General features: G+C 44.3%; 1 protein-coding gene across 4 annotated transcripts in view; it reads left to right on the top strand.

Annotated features, from left to right (window-relative positions):
* Window positions 1–15,872, top strand: part of LOC129495236 (stimulated by retinoic acid gene 6 protein-like) — a 49,141-nt gene extending 33,269 nt beyond the window's left edge. For all 4 annotated transcript variants that reach the window (XM_055302712.1, XM_055302714.1, XM_055302713.1 and 1 more), the window contains 9 exons: window positions 802–955; window positions 4,970–5,045; window positions 8,607–8,688; window positions 9,007–9,055; window positions 9,515–9,632; window positions 11,118–11,237; window positions 12,464–12,627; window positions 13,401–13,547; window positions 14,190–15,872. In XM_055302712.1, coding sequence (XP_055158687.1) covers window positions 802–955; window positions 4,970–5,045; window positions 8,607–8,688; window positions 9,007–9,055; window positions 9,515–9,632; window positions 11,118–11,237; window positions 12,464–12,627; window positions 13,401–13,547; window positions 14,190–14,329 — 1,050 coding nt within the window. In that variant the 3' untranslated portion in view covers window positions 14,330–15,872. The remainder of the gene's footprint in view (window positions 1–801; window positions 956–4,969; window positions 5,046–8,606; window positions 8,689–9,006; window positions 9,056–9,514; window positions 9,633–11,117; window positions 11,238–12,463; window positions 12,628–13,400; window positions 13,548–14,189) is intronic.
* The last annotated feature ends 307 nt before the right edge of the window (window positions 15,873–16,179 follow it).

Below are 16,179 nucleotides of genomic sequence, written 5' to 3'. Positions count from 1 at the left end.
CTGTGTTCCTTAAGTCTTTCATGGTTATCTACTGTATGCCAAGCACCATGCTCAGACCTGGAAGAGAGAAGACAGCTGATTCCAAAGAGTCTTGGTCTGGGAGAGACCTTCTGGGAGAGACCTGGTCTAAGAGATGGGGATAGAATGTGGTATGAAGTACCTGCCATGTAAATAGAGAAAAAAAAAAGATGAAAGTACTCTGAAATTAGTGAATTATTCTAGTTTGAGAAGCTCCCTGAAGATGGTAACATTTGGCTGCACATTCAAAAACAGACAAAATTTGGTTGATGAAGTAATAAAATGGTAGTGGGAACTCTAGAAGTTTTGGTATGCTAGTAGGTGGCATGAGGCCATGATGCCAGGATGATGGGAGTGAGCACGTGTGACAAGTTTACGGAAAACAGTACTTCCTATAATGTGGTTACTACCAAGATACTATATACAGGAAACAGTACTTCTGTAACTTGGTTACCACCAAGAAGGAGAGCAGATTCGGCTAGAGTTGTCCCCAAGATCGCTCCTTATTCACAGGCATTCATTTCACTTTGATGTAATAAATGTTGGAAGAGTTCCCTGAGCCCTTGTAGGACCTAGTCTTGTATGCTATAGGGTGAAGAAAAGAGTTTGGGGTGACTCCAAAGAAGTCATAATCCCACTCATCTTGGTACTGTTTAGAGTCTATTTCAGATGAGTTTTGTACTTCAAAGAATTTTGACCTCAAAACCAAAGAAAGATCCATGTGTTATTCACCTAGTAGGCTGGACTCAGGTGAGACTTTGAAATGTTTGCTCTTTGTACCAGTTCATTGTCATTGAGTTCTGCATGTTCGTGTTTGTGAGAGACGAGCTGGATGTGTTTGAAGGGGAGCTGGAGAACTACATCGCCTCCATGAACCAGACGGGGACCCTGACCCCAGTCATCCTGCAGGTGAAAGAGCTGATGAGCGTCAGCAAAGGTAACACCGTCCTGCCACCTTTGCTGGGAAGGTGTGGGAAACTGAGAGATAGTGGCAGGTGCACACCTGGGATAATGATTGCTCTAGGATTGCTATTACCTGCACAAGGTGACTGGTTTTGGAGAAAAGTGGGTTACAACTGATAACATGCCTCTGGGTGATTAGGGTGGGTGAACTGGAGTAAATATATCACCATATTCCCTCATGTTGTACGCCCTTTTTCATGTATTACTGTTACTTCACATGTTTAGTTAATTTGAGAATCAATGCATGAAAAGAAAGAAATTTTTCATAGAATGAAATTTTTTTTATTCTATCTTCATCTTTTCCAGCTTTAAAACAGCTGTCCTCTGACCAAGAGAGACTTTAAACTGAAAGTGCTTCATCTTTGGGTAGATAAAAGCATTAAATTAAAGGTGTGCATTGAGTCATGCCCTTGCTGCTGGCTGGAGCAAGTCTGCACTCACTCTGCTTGTGGCAAGACTCCTCCCATCCTTCCTTCAAGGATCCATGTGCCCCACAGGGGTGAGCTTATGGTAGTTTACCTGCACCCTTTGTGTTGGTTGAAATTTGGGATATAGCAATTGTGTAATCCTGGTGATGCTGGGACAGAGACACATTTAAAACTTAAAAGAAACAGAGATCAGCTTTCTTTTTCCTTCTTTTTAAGACAACTTTTCAAAGATATAATTCACATACCTTGCAATTCATCCATTGAACTCCCAAGTACAATTCTGTGGTTTTAGTATATTCTCAACTATCACCATTGTGTGACCATCACCACCATCACATTTAGAACATGTCATCACCCTGTAAAGAAATCATGGCCATTTGTAATCACTCCCCATTTCCCTTCAACATTCTCAGCCCTAGATCACTACTCTTTTCTGACTCAATGATTTGGCTCTTCTGGACTTCTTACATAAATGGAATCACATGATATGTGGTCTTTTTGGTTGACTTCTCCCACATAGCAAATGTCTACAAAGTCCATCTATGTCATAGCATGTGACTGAACTCTGGTTTTTTTTTATTGCTGGAATTAATTCTGTTATATGAATATATCACATTGTATTTATCCGTTCATTGGTTGATGGAAATCTGAGTTGTTTCAACTTTCTGGCTATTATGAGTAATCCTGCTATGAACATTCACCTCCAAATTTTTCACATATTCTCATATATCTTGGGTGTATATCTAGGAGTGGAATTCTGAATCATATGGCAACTATGTTTAACCTCTCAGGGATTTGGCAGACTTTTTCCAAAAGCAGCTGCATCACTTTGTGTTCCCACCAGCAATGTATCAGGGGTCCAATTTCTCCATATCTTTACCAACATGATATGTCTTTTTTTTTTAATGATAGCCATCTAGTAAGTGTGAAATAGCATTTTATTGTGGTTTTGATTTTCATTTCCAAGTGATATCTAGATGTTGAAAATCTTTTCATGTCTTTATTGGCCAATTGTACATCGTCTGTGAGTAATGTCTTTGGAGATTCTTTGCCTATTTCTAAATTGAATTCTTGGGCAGCCCGGGTGGCTCAGCGGTTTAGTGCTGCCTTCAGCCCAGGGCCTGATCCTGGAGACCTGGGATCAAGTCCCACGTCAAGCTCCCTGCATGGAGCCTGCTTCTCCCTCTGCCTGTGTCTCTGCCTCTCTCTCTCTCTCTCTGTGTGTCTCTCATGAATAAATAAAATAAAAAAAATAAAATATAATAAATTGAATTCTTTATTGATTATTGAGCTATAAGAATCCCTTAAGAGATATAATTTCCAGGTATTTTCTCCCATTCTGTAGGTTGCTTTTTTTACTTTTTTGATGGTGTCCTTTGAAACATAGATGTTTTTAACTTTGATGGAGTTCAGTATATTCATTTGTGTATATTCATGTGTGTATCTAAGGAAATGTTGCCTAACGTGAGGTCACAAAAATTTATTATATTTTCTTCTGAGACTTATAATTTTAGCTTTTACATTTAAACCTATAATCCACTTTGAGTTAATTTTTGTATATGCTGTGAGGTAAGATTCTAACTTCATTGTTTTGCATGTGAGTATCAGTGACCCTGTGCCGTTTGTTGAAAAGCATATTTTTTCTTCATTGAATTGTCTTTTTTATCCTTGTTGAAAATATTTGATGATGCGAGCTTACTTCTGAATTCTTATTACATTGATCCTACACATCTATTCTTTTTTTTCTTATTATCATTTTTTTCGTTTTTTAATAATAAATTTATTTTTTATTGGTGTTCAATTTGCCAACTTACAGAATAACACCCAGTGCTCATCCCGTCAAGAGCCCCTCTCAGTGCCCGTCACCCATTCACCCCCACCCCCCGCCCTCCTCCCTTTCCACCACCCCTAGTTCGTTTCCCAGAGTTAGGAGTCTTTATGTTCTGTCTCCCTTTCTGATATTTCCCACACACTTCTTCTCCCTTCCCTTATATTTTTATGGCAATACCACACTATCTTCATTACTGTAGCTTCGTAGTAAATTTGAAATCAAGAGGTTGAGTCCTGCAATTTTCTTCTTCCTTTTCAAGATTGGCAATACCTATTCTGGATCCCTTCATTTTTATATGAATCTTAGGATTAGCTTGTCAATTTATGCAAAAATGGCATTGGAATTTTGATAGGTATTGGGTTGAATCCTTGGATCAATTTAGAGAATATTGCCATGTTAGCGAACATCCTATACATGAATATGGCATGTCTTTTCATTAATCTCCATCTTCCTTAATTTCTTTCAATAGTCTTTCATAGTTTTCAGTGTACAAGTTGTATACTTCTTAAGTTTGTTCTTAAATATTTCTTTTTGATACTAATGCAAACGTAATTTTTTTCTTCATGTTCAGATTGTTCATTGCTAGTGTACAGAAATACAGTTGATTTTCATATATTTGCCTTGTAACCTGCAACATTGCTGAATTCATTTGTTAATGAGTTTATTTCTTGGGACTTTTTAAACATAAGAACCCTGGTAAACAGAGATAGTTTTATTTCCTCCTTTACAGCCTGGCCGCATTTTCTTGCCTAATTTCCCCAACTAGACCCTCCAGTACACTGTTGGATAGAATTGGTGAGAGTGGATATTGATTTTCTTGTGTCCGAACGTGGGGGGAATGCAGTCAGTCTTTTCTTGTTTAGTATGATGTTAGTTGTGGATTTTTTGCAGATACTTTTTAATCAAATTGAGGAAGTTCTCTTCTGTTTCTACACTATGGAGTGTTTTTAATTATGAAGAGGTGTTGGATTTTTAAGAAATGTTTCTTGCGGACCAACTAATAAACAGCTTGTCCAGAAGCTTTTATATCTACATATCATCTCCCTCCCCTGTTTCTCCATCCTTTTCTCATAAGCACACAGGATCACGTGAAAGCAAACCAGATACAGCATATTAAAAACTTGCCAAAAGAGGGTTGAAAGAATAGTCAATACCTCTTGATTCGATTTATCCTTGTATGTGGTTGCTCTTTACTGGGGGTGGCAAATAGAAGTCAGCTATTAATGGTTTTACAAGGACAGAAGGTAACTACGATGTGTATATTCCCTAATTTTCTCTTCCCATTACGCACTCTAGATGGAAAATATTAATACCAAAGGAGAGGCATGTGCAATAAGTGAAGTATAGTGAGGGGGTGTGTGTCTGAAATGAAACAGAAATATAAACAAAACTTTATTTATACATGAAATGTGGGTAAAAAAGAAAGTAAAATGTATTTGCCCAGCCCTTTCTGATGTGAGCATCTGCCTTTTTTTTTTAAGATTTTATTTATTTATTCATGACAGACACACAGAGAGGGAGAAAGAGAGGCAGAGACACAGGCAGAGGGAGAAGCAGGCTCCATGCAGGGAGCCCAATGTGGGACTTGATCCTGGGTCTCCAGGATCCGGCCCTGGGCTGAAGGCAGTGCTAAACTTCTGAGCCACCCAGGCTGCCCGAGCATCTGCATTTTGAAAATAAATTTCTGACTCATCTTCTCAGGCCTGTCCTGTGACTTTTTCTATTTCAGGAGTCTGGCTGGTGACCATCTTGCCCGCCTCTTTCACGTGCGTCAGCTATCTGTTCCACATATTGGCCTGTTACAGGTAGGAGGGCCCTGGGAGTCATTTGTGTGTCTTCAGCCAGAATTTTCTAAAAATTCCTGAGCCGTGACAGCAGTGTCCAAATTGGAACCAGAAATGTATATGTTGCCCAGGAACAGCCACATCTATTGGTAGTAGGACAGAAAACCCCAAACCAAAACACTGTTGATTTGAGCTTCTACTATAAACTTGACATTGTGCTTAGACTCTTGATTTTAAAGGGCTTCTGGGTGGCATGGTTGGTTAAGCAGCCACCTCTTGGTTTCAGCTCAGGTCACAATCTCAGGGTCCTGGCATTGAGCCCTGCATCACATCTGGCTTCCCACTCAGGGGGGCATCTGCTTCTCTCCTTCTCCCTCTCCCTCTGCTCCTTCCCTAGTGAGCATGCTCTCTTTTTCTCTCTCAAATTAATCAATCAATCAATCTTTAAAAAAGATAATCTTTTGATTTTCACCATAACCCTGAGAGGTAATTTTGTCTCTGTTTTTTCAGCTGAAAAGATTGAGACTCAACAAAATAACTCACCCAAGCCATTAGCAGCTGGCTATGTCTTCTGCCCTGAGAGGCCTTATTGCTTCTTGTACACTCAGCATCTCTTTTGAGTGTCAGACCTGCTCTGGTCTCCAGGACTAACCACACTGAGTTCCCAGCAAGTACATCTGGCTCAAGGGAGCATCAAAGGAGAGCAGGTCAAGGACACCAGGTGCATCAGTCTCTAGAAGAGCAGAGCAGGAGGAGGGGATGGCCTTCAATATGAAGTGAACATTTCATGCAGATAGTTGAATTTTAGTAACTGCCCTTCTCTCTCTCTCTCTCTCTCTCTCTCCCCCTCCCTCCCCCACCTCATCTGTTCCCTTGTCCCCCCTCAGTCTCTAGCTCAAATGCAGTCACAGAAAGCCTAGGGCCAACTCCTACTCTTCCGAAGCATCCTGCCTCACATCCTTACTATCTGGCTGCCCAAGGATGGATATTTTGCAGTAAGGACTCTCCTGGCATGAAGAGGCCCCAGCTCTCCATAGCAGCCCTAGCTTGCTCCCTCTCTCTGCTTTCTTCTCCCCGGGCCCCGGGGGTGGACTGGACACTGGCGCTCCCCCCTGCCCTGCCTCATGCGGGGATATCCCTACTCCTTCCTTCATTGGCCTGACACTGCCTGGGAGATTATCAGTGAGACATTGGACCACAACCAGTCACAACCACCTTTTAGAGCTGGCTGCACTGACATGGGTGGAGGGCACAGGGAAGAGAAGGTACCTGTAGCAGGGAAGACTTATTCTTGCCCAGGCTGGCCCCTCCCTCCCATACCTGTCACTGAGGACTGATGATCCCTGCCCTGTTGGCTTTACAGGACCATGGGGCAAAGGAAAGAGTGGATAAGAAAAACCTACAGCTGGACAGCACTAGTACTGTGCCAGTATTTTTATTTTTCTTAGAATTATTCCAACCTATATGCAGTCTCTTTTTATTTTTTTAAAGATTTTATTTATTTGTTCATGAGAGACACAGAAAGAGAGAGGTAGAGACATAGGCAGAGGGAGAAGCAGGCTCTCTGCAGGGAGCCTGATCCGGATCTCGATTCCAGGTCTCTAGGATCACCCCCTGAGCCAAAGGCAGATGCTCAACTACTGAGCCATCCAGGTATCCTTGCAGTCTCTTTTTAAAAAATGTTATAAAAATATTTAGTGTAAAATTTTTCTCTCAGTCAGACCCCAATTTGTTGCCTTAGAGCTAAACGTTATTCATTTTCTGCGTCCTTCCAAAAATTCTCTGTACATCATGCAAATATATCTGTATGTTTGTATTCCTGGTGGCATACTCCATTCCAGTCCTGCTGAGCAGAAACATAATGAAAACCATAGATGCAATTTTGGATTTTCTAATAGACGCTTGTAAAAAGTGAAAAAGGAGGTGAAGATAATTTAATAATATATTTTAGTTAATCCAACATAGCCCCAAACCATCATTTCATCATGTAATAAGTATACAAACTATTAATGAGATATTCATATCCTTCATTTCATACTAAGTCTTCCCAAAGTAGTGGTCATAAAATTGCAAAACATCCTGGAAAATGCTAGATATAGGATGTTAAGGAAAAAAGCAGGACACAGATGTGAACATGGACCATGAACATAGCCATCACCAACCCAATCTTTACACAAGGGCCAGGCCGAGACTAGCACAGGGGAAGGCATGTGGAGGCTTGCAGGGGTGCTGGGAGTATGAGGGGCTCTGGTACCTTTTTCAGTTTCCTTTATGTTGTTATAAGGTGGATTATCATTAAAAATCGTTTTCCATTATTACCTGTTTTGAAATATTATTACATAAGTAATACATATTCATCACAGAAAAAAAAGAAAATATAGCAAATTGAAGAAAATAAAAGCTACACATAGAGTCTCAATGATCACATTCAGTCATCATGAAGACTGGGTAATTACATATTATTTTTACAAAATATGTTAGGATTTTTAAATCATCAGGGAAATGTGTGGCCATGTTAAGACCACAATGAGGCATCACCTCACATCTGTTAGAATGGCTAGTACCCGAACCACAAGAAGTAACAAGCATTGGCAAGAATGTGGAGAAAAAGGAGCATGCCCTGTTGGTGGGGATATATATTGGTGCAGCCACTGTGGGAAATGGTCTGGAGGTTCCTCAAAAAAAAAAAAATAAAAATAGAACTACCAGATGGTCTAGCAATTTCATTTCTGGGTATTGATCGGAGGAAAACAAAAAACACTATTTCGAAAAGATATTTGCACCCATCCATGTTTACTACCATGTTATTTACAATATTCAAGATATGAAAACAACTTAAGTGTCCATTGAGGGATGAATGGGCTAAAGGATGTCACACACACACACACACACACACACAGAGCGGAATACTATTCAGACATAAAAATGAATGAAATCTTGCCTTTTGCAAAACATGGATGGACCTTAAAAGGCATTATGCTTCATGAAGAAAATTAGACAGAGAAAGACAAATACTGTATGATCTTACTTACATGTGGAATATAAAAAATAAAAAAAAAACAAGGTCACAGGTAAAAAGAACAGATTTGAGATTGTGAGAGGTGGAGGTGGTGGGTGGGTGTAGGTGAAGGAAGTCAAAAGATAGGCTTCCAGTTATAAAATAAATGTCATGGGATGTCATATTCAGCATGGTGACTATAGATAATAGTACTGTACCACATATTTGAAAGTTACTGATGTGTCTTAACAGCTCTCCTCGCAAGAAAAACAAACTTGTAACTATGCGAGGTGATGGATGGTAAGTAGACTCATTGTGGTGACCATTTTGCAATATACACAAATATAGAATCATTATGTTGTACATCTGAAACTTTATGTATTATATCAACTATATCTCAATTTAAAAAGTTCTTTAAAATATTTTTAAGGCTCGTGAGAACTGTCCCACGAGCTGTGGTCAGTACAGGGAAGCCGAGCTGGCCACCATCTCCTTCCACAGGCTTTTCTGTTTACATCTGTTGAGTCCTAAGTACATAAGGAGCCGTGGTTATGAACATCACTAATTTCCTACTTTTTCTCTAGAAAGCACATGAAGAGGTTGTGGGCAGGAAATAAGCACTTTCTTCCTTCGAAGTTCCATAATCCTTCCTCAGCAGAGAGTGTGGTAAGTCCTCAGAGGCCTCTCTCTGCTCTGAAACTAAGTGATCGGCCGAATCCTGCTCTCCCGCCCCTGGGACAGGAGCAGCATCCTGGGGTAGGGAGAGCCCTGGACTGGGAGTCCAGAGGCCTCACTTCTAGTCTGTTCTGCTGCTGGGTGACTCAGGATAGTCACTGTCCCCATATGGCCCTTGGTTTCCTCATCTGTAAAATGAAGACCATCATGACACCTGAACCTCAGATGAGGCAGGGATGTGGGACCCGTGTGTTACAGGTGATCAGTGTTTTCTTCCTTCTGAAACCCCTTTTTCTTTTTAAATCTCAGGTGGCCATTGCAAGATACTCTGGCTGGCAAATAGCTTATATTCTGTGGGGTAAGTGCCATCATGTGACCTATTCAATTCAGCACCCATTCCGCAGTCACCTGCAGAGTCCTGGCTGCGTGTAGTAAGAAGAGAGGTGAGGAAGAAGCAGCCCTTGTTCTTCCTCCTTCTGGAATGAGAGAGAATCCCACTCTCACATAGCTATCATTACCTCCTGCCCTAAGTCCATGGGCTGGAAATGCTAAAGGCAGTGGTGATATAGAGGAGGAGGTGACTCTCCATATCCAGGACAGTACACAAATGCTTTCTAGTGGACTTGACATTTGAACGGCATCTGGCAGGAGGTGCAGAGAAGGTCAGCAGGAAGACAGCAATGCCAAGCAGAGGAAACAGCATAAGTGAAAATGCCAGACCTTTGGTGGGGAGAGGTTAGAGGGGGAACTTCAGGAAGGGGCATGTATGACAGGTCATAAAGGGCCTCGAATGACCATGGGTTCCCTTGGCCCACAGGCTACCTCATCATCCACGTGGTACAGAGCCTATGCGGCATGCTGATCATGTACGGCCTGGTGTTGCCTATCATCCACAACCAGGGCCTGGAGATGCTCCAAGGACTGGGCATTGGGACGTAAGTGCTGGGTGGGTTCCCTGTCAACTCCCAGGGCCTAGGAGTTGGTGGACCCTTGAAGCTCCTGTTCAGATTGATCCTTCCCTTTTGGGTTCTCACCAATTCCTGGACCCTTGCTCTCTCAACTCTGACCCAAGGATGGGCCAGACTAGCAACTCATCACAATGGGCACCATACAGTCGACACTGTTCATTGGGGCACTCACAATTGTGTTGGGGGGTGGATAGGCATATGTCCATTTTATAGCTGGGAAGACTGAAGTTCAGGGAGGCGACCTGAGAGTCACAGCAGTGTAGTGGAAGAAGAGAGGGAATCTGAGCTTAGGTTCTAGATCAGCTGTGTGATCTTGGGTAAACTGCTTCTCTGAGCCTCAGTTTACCCAGATAGAAGATAAAAGTGAAGGCTGACTTTTCAGTAAAAGACAGAATTACTGAGAATTCACTATGCATCTCAGAATTACTGAGAATTCACTATGCATCTTTTCTCTTAAGAACCCTTTGAAGGTTAGATCTCATGTTAACACCCATTTTTCAGACAAAGAAACAGGCACAGAAGGCTAACTAATTTGTCCAAGGAGGGGAAGAGGCAGGGTTGGGAGCTAGGAATCTGAAGCCAAGGCCCCACTTAACTGCCGTCCCACACTGCTGCTCAGGGAATGCAAATACAGGATGTGGCCCTCTCTGGGAACTCCCTGATCTGAGCTTTTTGGTTCTATTCTCCTCTAGAGCCACGTGGGAGGCTGGGCAGAGCCTGTCTGTCCATTCTCAGGGCCTTCATGAACTCTTTAAAAAAACTCCATGCTTTTCTTTGATTTCCATGCTGTTAAACATGCATCTCAGCTGCCACTCGTGGACAAAAGGACTTAATTAAATCCTGGAGTTCTGGTCTGGAGCCAAGACCGACTGTGTGGCTTTGAGAAAGTCATCTCCCCTTTACGAGCCTCAATTATTTTCTTCTTCTTATTCTTCCTCCTCCTCCTCTTCTTTCTTCATCTTCTTCTTTCTTTCTTTCTTTCTTTCTTTCTTTCTTTCTTTCTTTCTTCTTCTTCTTCTTCTTCTTCTTCTTCTTCTTCTTCTTCTTCTTCTTTCTTCTTCTTCTTCTTCTTCTTCTTCTTCTTCTTCTTCTTCTTCTTTGATTTTATTTATTTATTAAAGAGAGAGAGAGAGAGAGTGCACAAGCAAGGGGGAAGGGTACAGGGAGAAAGAGAAACAGACTCCCCACTGAACAAGGAGCCCAATGTGGAACTCCATCCCAGGACCCTGGGATCATGACCTGAGCCAAAGGCAGATGGTTAACCAACTGAGCCACCCAGGCACCCAAGCCTCAATTTTCTCAACAATAGGTGAGAAAGTACTTTGGAGGCCTACAGCACAGACCTGAGCTACTTTTGTTTCCAGTGGACTGTCCCATCTCTGTCCTATCACTGGCCATTGGAGCAGTGCTTGGACAAGGCCACCTGAGGATGGTCTTTGCCCTGTGTTGCAGCCTCACCATATCCATCGTCTTGGGTATCATGATCCTGCAGGTGTGGATTGCCTCCAGCTTCTTCCTGCAGCCAAAGATGAGTGCGGCTGACAAGCAGAAGCCCTTGGCACTCAACAACCGGTGAGGGCAAAGGAAGGAATGGGGATTGGAGGCTTTGGCTTCAGCAGTCTCTAGTTCCTTCCTCTTCACCTTTGGCAGGATCCTGGGTGGTCTGTGCCCTCTCTGACAGGGTGAGGGGCCATGCTTCGAGAGTAGGCTCTGAAACCCAACTCCTGGGTCCAAATCCTGGCTGCACCCCTTATGAGCTATGGGATCCTAGGTGACCATTCCAAACACTCATCAAGTGCAATTTGCTCCTTTTACAAATAATTGTGCACCTCAAAGAGGTATCCTGAGAATGAAATGTGTTTAAGTATGAACTTAGAACAATAGTGCCTGGCCCATGGGGACCCTTTGTGATTCACTCATTCAAAGTCCGGGCACTAAGGATACAGAGATATCCCCACATGACCCTCTTGAGGAAGCTCTTGGGCCACAGGAGCCAGTAGACACAGATGTGGTGACAGTAGACTCCAGAGGGGGTGAAAGCCTCACAAGAGTGATCCGGGTACTGGAGAAAGAGAGGCAGGAATGCTTCATTCAGCTGCACATGGAATGTTGGAGCTGTAGTCCATAGGGTGGTGGGGTTCCTACAGGTGGCTCTGAGGAGAGGGTGTGGCTGGCAGCCCTCACTCTGCAGATGCAGGCAGGCAGCCTCAAAGGGCAAGGCAGATGGAGAGAACAGTGATAATCCAATATGGTGACCATGCACTGGCCTTGGATGGAGAGGGGCAGAGAGAGTGCACAAAGGGATGACCCCAAAAATGGCCCCTCTCAGAAGTGGCCCAGAAAACCAGGATGCTGCGTTCAGGCTTCATCCCCTAGGCAACAGGAAACCACATGATCCAGTGGTCATTCAGGAAATTCCATTTGGAGGACTTGGAGCAGTTCCAGCTGGGGCAGGTCATTGTTACTACAGACGGTGGGAGAGCCACAACCTCTGCTGTAACCACGATGTCAGCTACGGCCACATAAGATTTCTTTCTTGTACAGGAAACCTCAAAACCCAAAGAGCCCATGAAATACTACAGCCACTACTGACATTGACCCTGCAATGGGCTCAGTGCCTTCTATGATATACTGGGCCAGTGCCCATACCAGTGCTGTGTGGCAGGGACAATCAAGATCACATAGCTAGGAGATGGGAGCTGCAGGATTTGACCATAGGCCTGGGGCCCTGAGCCAGCCTGCCTAGCCACCTCCTCATACTGAAAGGGTGCAGCCCCTCTGTCTCCTTCTGTTTGCAGGAGAGTGTTCCACAACTTCAACTACTTTCTGTTCTTCTACAACGTGCTGCTGGGACTGGGCGCCTGCCTCTCCCGGCTGCTCATCAGCTGCATCCTGGGCACGTGGCTGATCGCGCGTATCGACAGGACCATCATGCAGAATGGCTATGAGGGGGCAGACATGGGTAAGTGGCTGGTCCCCCAGTGGCCGCTCATTGAGTCAGGGTGAGGCGTGGGGGGGTGGTGGTGCTGGTCTTGCAGCTTTATAGAAGCTGCCTACAGGTTGGGTACCAGAGGCCTGGGCTTCACACTCTTCATTCTGCTCAGAGCTCTGCTTCTCATGGAAGTTGTAACACTGAGCAGAAAAAAACATTCGGCCTAATGGTCAAAAGAGAATTCAGGCTAGTAAATGGCTGCATATTTGAAGGCCTCTGAGGTATCATGGAGAGCAGTAAGAAGTACTAGAATTGCATCTCAACAGTTAGAAAGTAATTGTTTTATGAATGCACAGCTCTGAAAATTTTGAGAAAGAACATATCTCAGAATTACTGGTGTCATTAGTTGGAAATTTAGTTAAGAAAATGGTCTGTTCAGTTGAAAGACTCCAAAATCAAGCCACTTCTATAGAGCAAAAAATCATTTTTGTTTTATATCTGACCTGTGTCCCTTCATTCACTCATCCATTCAATGTGTGACTGGAAGCCTCTGCGTATCAGCCACAGCGCTCCTCCTGATTTCAGCCGCAAGCTCCCCATAAAATGGATAGATTAGAATGCTATCTTAAGAACCCTTAAGAGCTTAAGAGCTCTTTATACCTAATTTTCTAGATTCTCAGTGAAAACTTGGGCACCGTTTAGGAACAAGGTGACACTGCAGTTCTGCTTATTGAAAGCACAGGTGTCGAGCATCCTGGGACACAGGGCATACTGCACGGCCTGACTCGCCTTCTGCATTTCAGGATTCAATGCCTGGATCGGCATGCTCTATGTGGATCATTATCACACCAACCCTGTGCTCGTCAGCTTTTGTAACATCCTGATCATAGGGCACAGGGAGAGGAGGCTGCAGAGAGCCATCAAATACTGGTACCTAAATCAGTCAGCAGGTAAGGCTCCTGTTCGAACCTATGCTGGGGCTGGATGGTAGGAAACAAGTACCCTAAGGTTTCTCTGGGATCCCGGAGATGTCCCAGCTTCCCCCTTCCCTGCCCACCTTCCTCCATACTCCATGTCCTGGGGAACCTTCTACCTAGGAGAACAGGATGCACAGCTTGCAGCCACCCTGAGGCCTAGTGTTTCTGTCCTTCTAAGTGGATTCTTGTTCCCAGAAATGAGCTCTAGTTCTGCTGAGTCCTCCAGTCCATTTGTTTGAGATCCCACCTATATCCCAGACTTCAGGCCAGATGCCCTCCAAGATGGGGCTCAGTTCTGCTGGTCACCATCCCCTGCCCCTTCAAGGGTCTCTACTGTCTACTCCACTCCTCCCATCCCTATTACTCTGCTCTACTTCCTGCTGGGAAACCCACCAATTATCTCATGAGTATTAGTCTGGACTATGTTCCTCACTGTTCCCAACTGCAGATATCCGGTTCTGGGACAAACTCACAACCCTACAGCCATCTTCACGTCTTGGTCCTGCTCCTTCTCTGGCACCTCACACCTAACAGTCAGCTTCCCCTAGAGCTTCTGAGAAGGACAGAGACAAGCTGACCCATCTCCCAAGTCTTTCTGCTCTGGTTCACTCCTAGGTCCCCGAATCTCAACCAGGTCCAGGACGCGGTGGCTCCTGCTGCAGACCCTGGTCAACAACCCCAGACTAGTCATGCTCAGAAAATCAAGACCAGGTCACGGCTCTCGGGAGTTTACCCAGATTCTGTTGACATGCTGACGGTAACCTCCAGCATTGCTGCAAGGCCATTCCAGGATGACCGCCCCACGACAAGGCCCAGGCTACCCAGCCTCTGTCCCCTGCAATGTTGATGGGATGCAGTCACTGTCCACTGTCCACAGCACCGGACACTCATGGGATGGCACCGGGGCTGAATTGAACCATGAAGTCTCAGGTCTAATAATCCACTCCCTTAGTAAAAAGATCGAGAACTAAAGAGAATTTCTGTTGAACAATCTTTTCTCAATAATGGTTTCCCCTATCTATGGTTAGGAGGCAGTGTTGGGGAGTTCTATGTGGGCAAGCAGCTTAGACCACGGGATAGAACTTTGTATCACTGAAGAAGTTGGTAAAATGTCTACACCAGGAGAGCTTAACTGTTTGACACAGTTTTTCTCTGGAAGAAAATATGGCCTTAATCCAACAGCATTCTCACTGCTTCCACCTTCCCAGGCCTTCTGGTGATAGGAGAGAAGGAGCTCCATGTCCCCAGCCTCTGATCTGATAGGGTCAGCAGGCACACAGTAGGCTGTCCCTGTCATGGCCACTGGGATGAGGAACAGATCAGAACTGATCTGGCCTTGGTCACAAAATAGATCTACAGATCTGACAAGGAGGGACTCCCCTGGGAAAGCTGCCTATCTGCGGAGGCAGAGATGTGAGTGGGCTGGCATTTTAGTTGGGGGCAAAGGTATGGGAGCAGGAGAGCCCCTGGCATGTTTGAGGAGGGGAGGCCTCTGGTATTCGCAGCGCAGGGCATCGGGGCCTGGTTAGACCACCTGGGGAGGCCCAGATGCCAGGCTGGGAAGCCTGGACATTTCTCTTTGTACAACGGGCCCAGTACTTACCCCGAGTCTTTGCACCCATGCATAATGTCTCTGATGGCTCAGGACTCATGCAGAGTGACCAAGGCCATCATGAAGCCTATGCAAATGCCAAGAGGACCTACCAACAGGGCGAGGGAGGTCCCCATCCGTCTCACCAGTCCCAGAGCCATTGAAATCCAGTAATCATTATTGAGCACTTACTGTAAACTTAGTCCTGTTGCTAGATGCGTTTGCCAGACTTCTTTTAATTTAACCTTCGCAAGCTCTAAACTCTGTCATTCTGCTTTAGAAACTGAGACAACTGGGGTGAGATTGTTAGGGTCCCTCACCACCACTTTTAGCTATGTGATGCCGGCTATATGACTTTGCCTTTCTGTGCTGCTTTTTCCTTACGAATAAACAGGGCAATGATTGTAACACTCCAAATTATTTTGAGGATAAAATGAGTTAATACCCACAGACACTCCTTTTTTTTTGTAGTGATCTTTATTTCTTTTTTTTTTTGTATATTTTTTATTGGAGTTTGATTTGCCAGCATATAGCACACCAGTGCTCATCCCATCAAGTTCCCCCCCTCAGTGCCCATCACCCGTCACCCCATCCCCCCGCTCACCTTCCTATCCACTACCCCTTGTTCGTTTCCCAGATTTAGGAGTCTCTCATGTTCCCCACAGACACTCCTAAGCTAGTTCTTGCTACATCCTACACTCAATAAATATCGGTTATTGTTATTTGCAATGTTAATACTTTGTGGTGATGTGATTAATGTCTGTTTACCTCTTACGACGCTCTCGGCTGGGAGAAAAGAGTCTCCCCTGAGGTAGTTGCTACCCAAAGTACTGTCAGTTTTCCTCAGGACCTCTGCCCACCAGCCTTACTTGCTTCTAGACCTACTAGTAGACTTAGCCCCAGAAGTCATCTTGGCCAGCAAGGGAGAGCATGGGGGTCTGCCCATTGTCAAGCATATGGACCCTAAGCCTGGCAATTCAGAAGTCATTTGTGATCTATCAGATGCCAACCAAG

Source organism: Nyctereutes procyonoides, unplaced genomic scaffold, assembly GCF_905146905.1.
Source record: "Nyctereutes procyonoides isolate TBG_1078 unplaced genomic scaffold, NYPRO_anot_genome, whole genome shotgun sequence".
NCBI lineage: Eukaryota > Metazoa > Chordata > Mammalia > Carnivora > Canidae > Nyctereutes > Nyctereutes procyonoides.
This window is presented reverse-complemented; position numbering and strand designations above follow the sequence as displayed.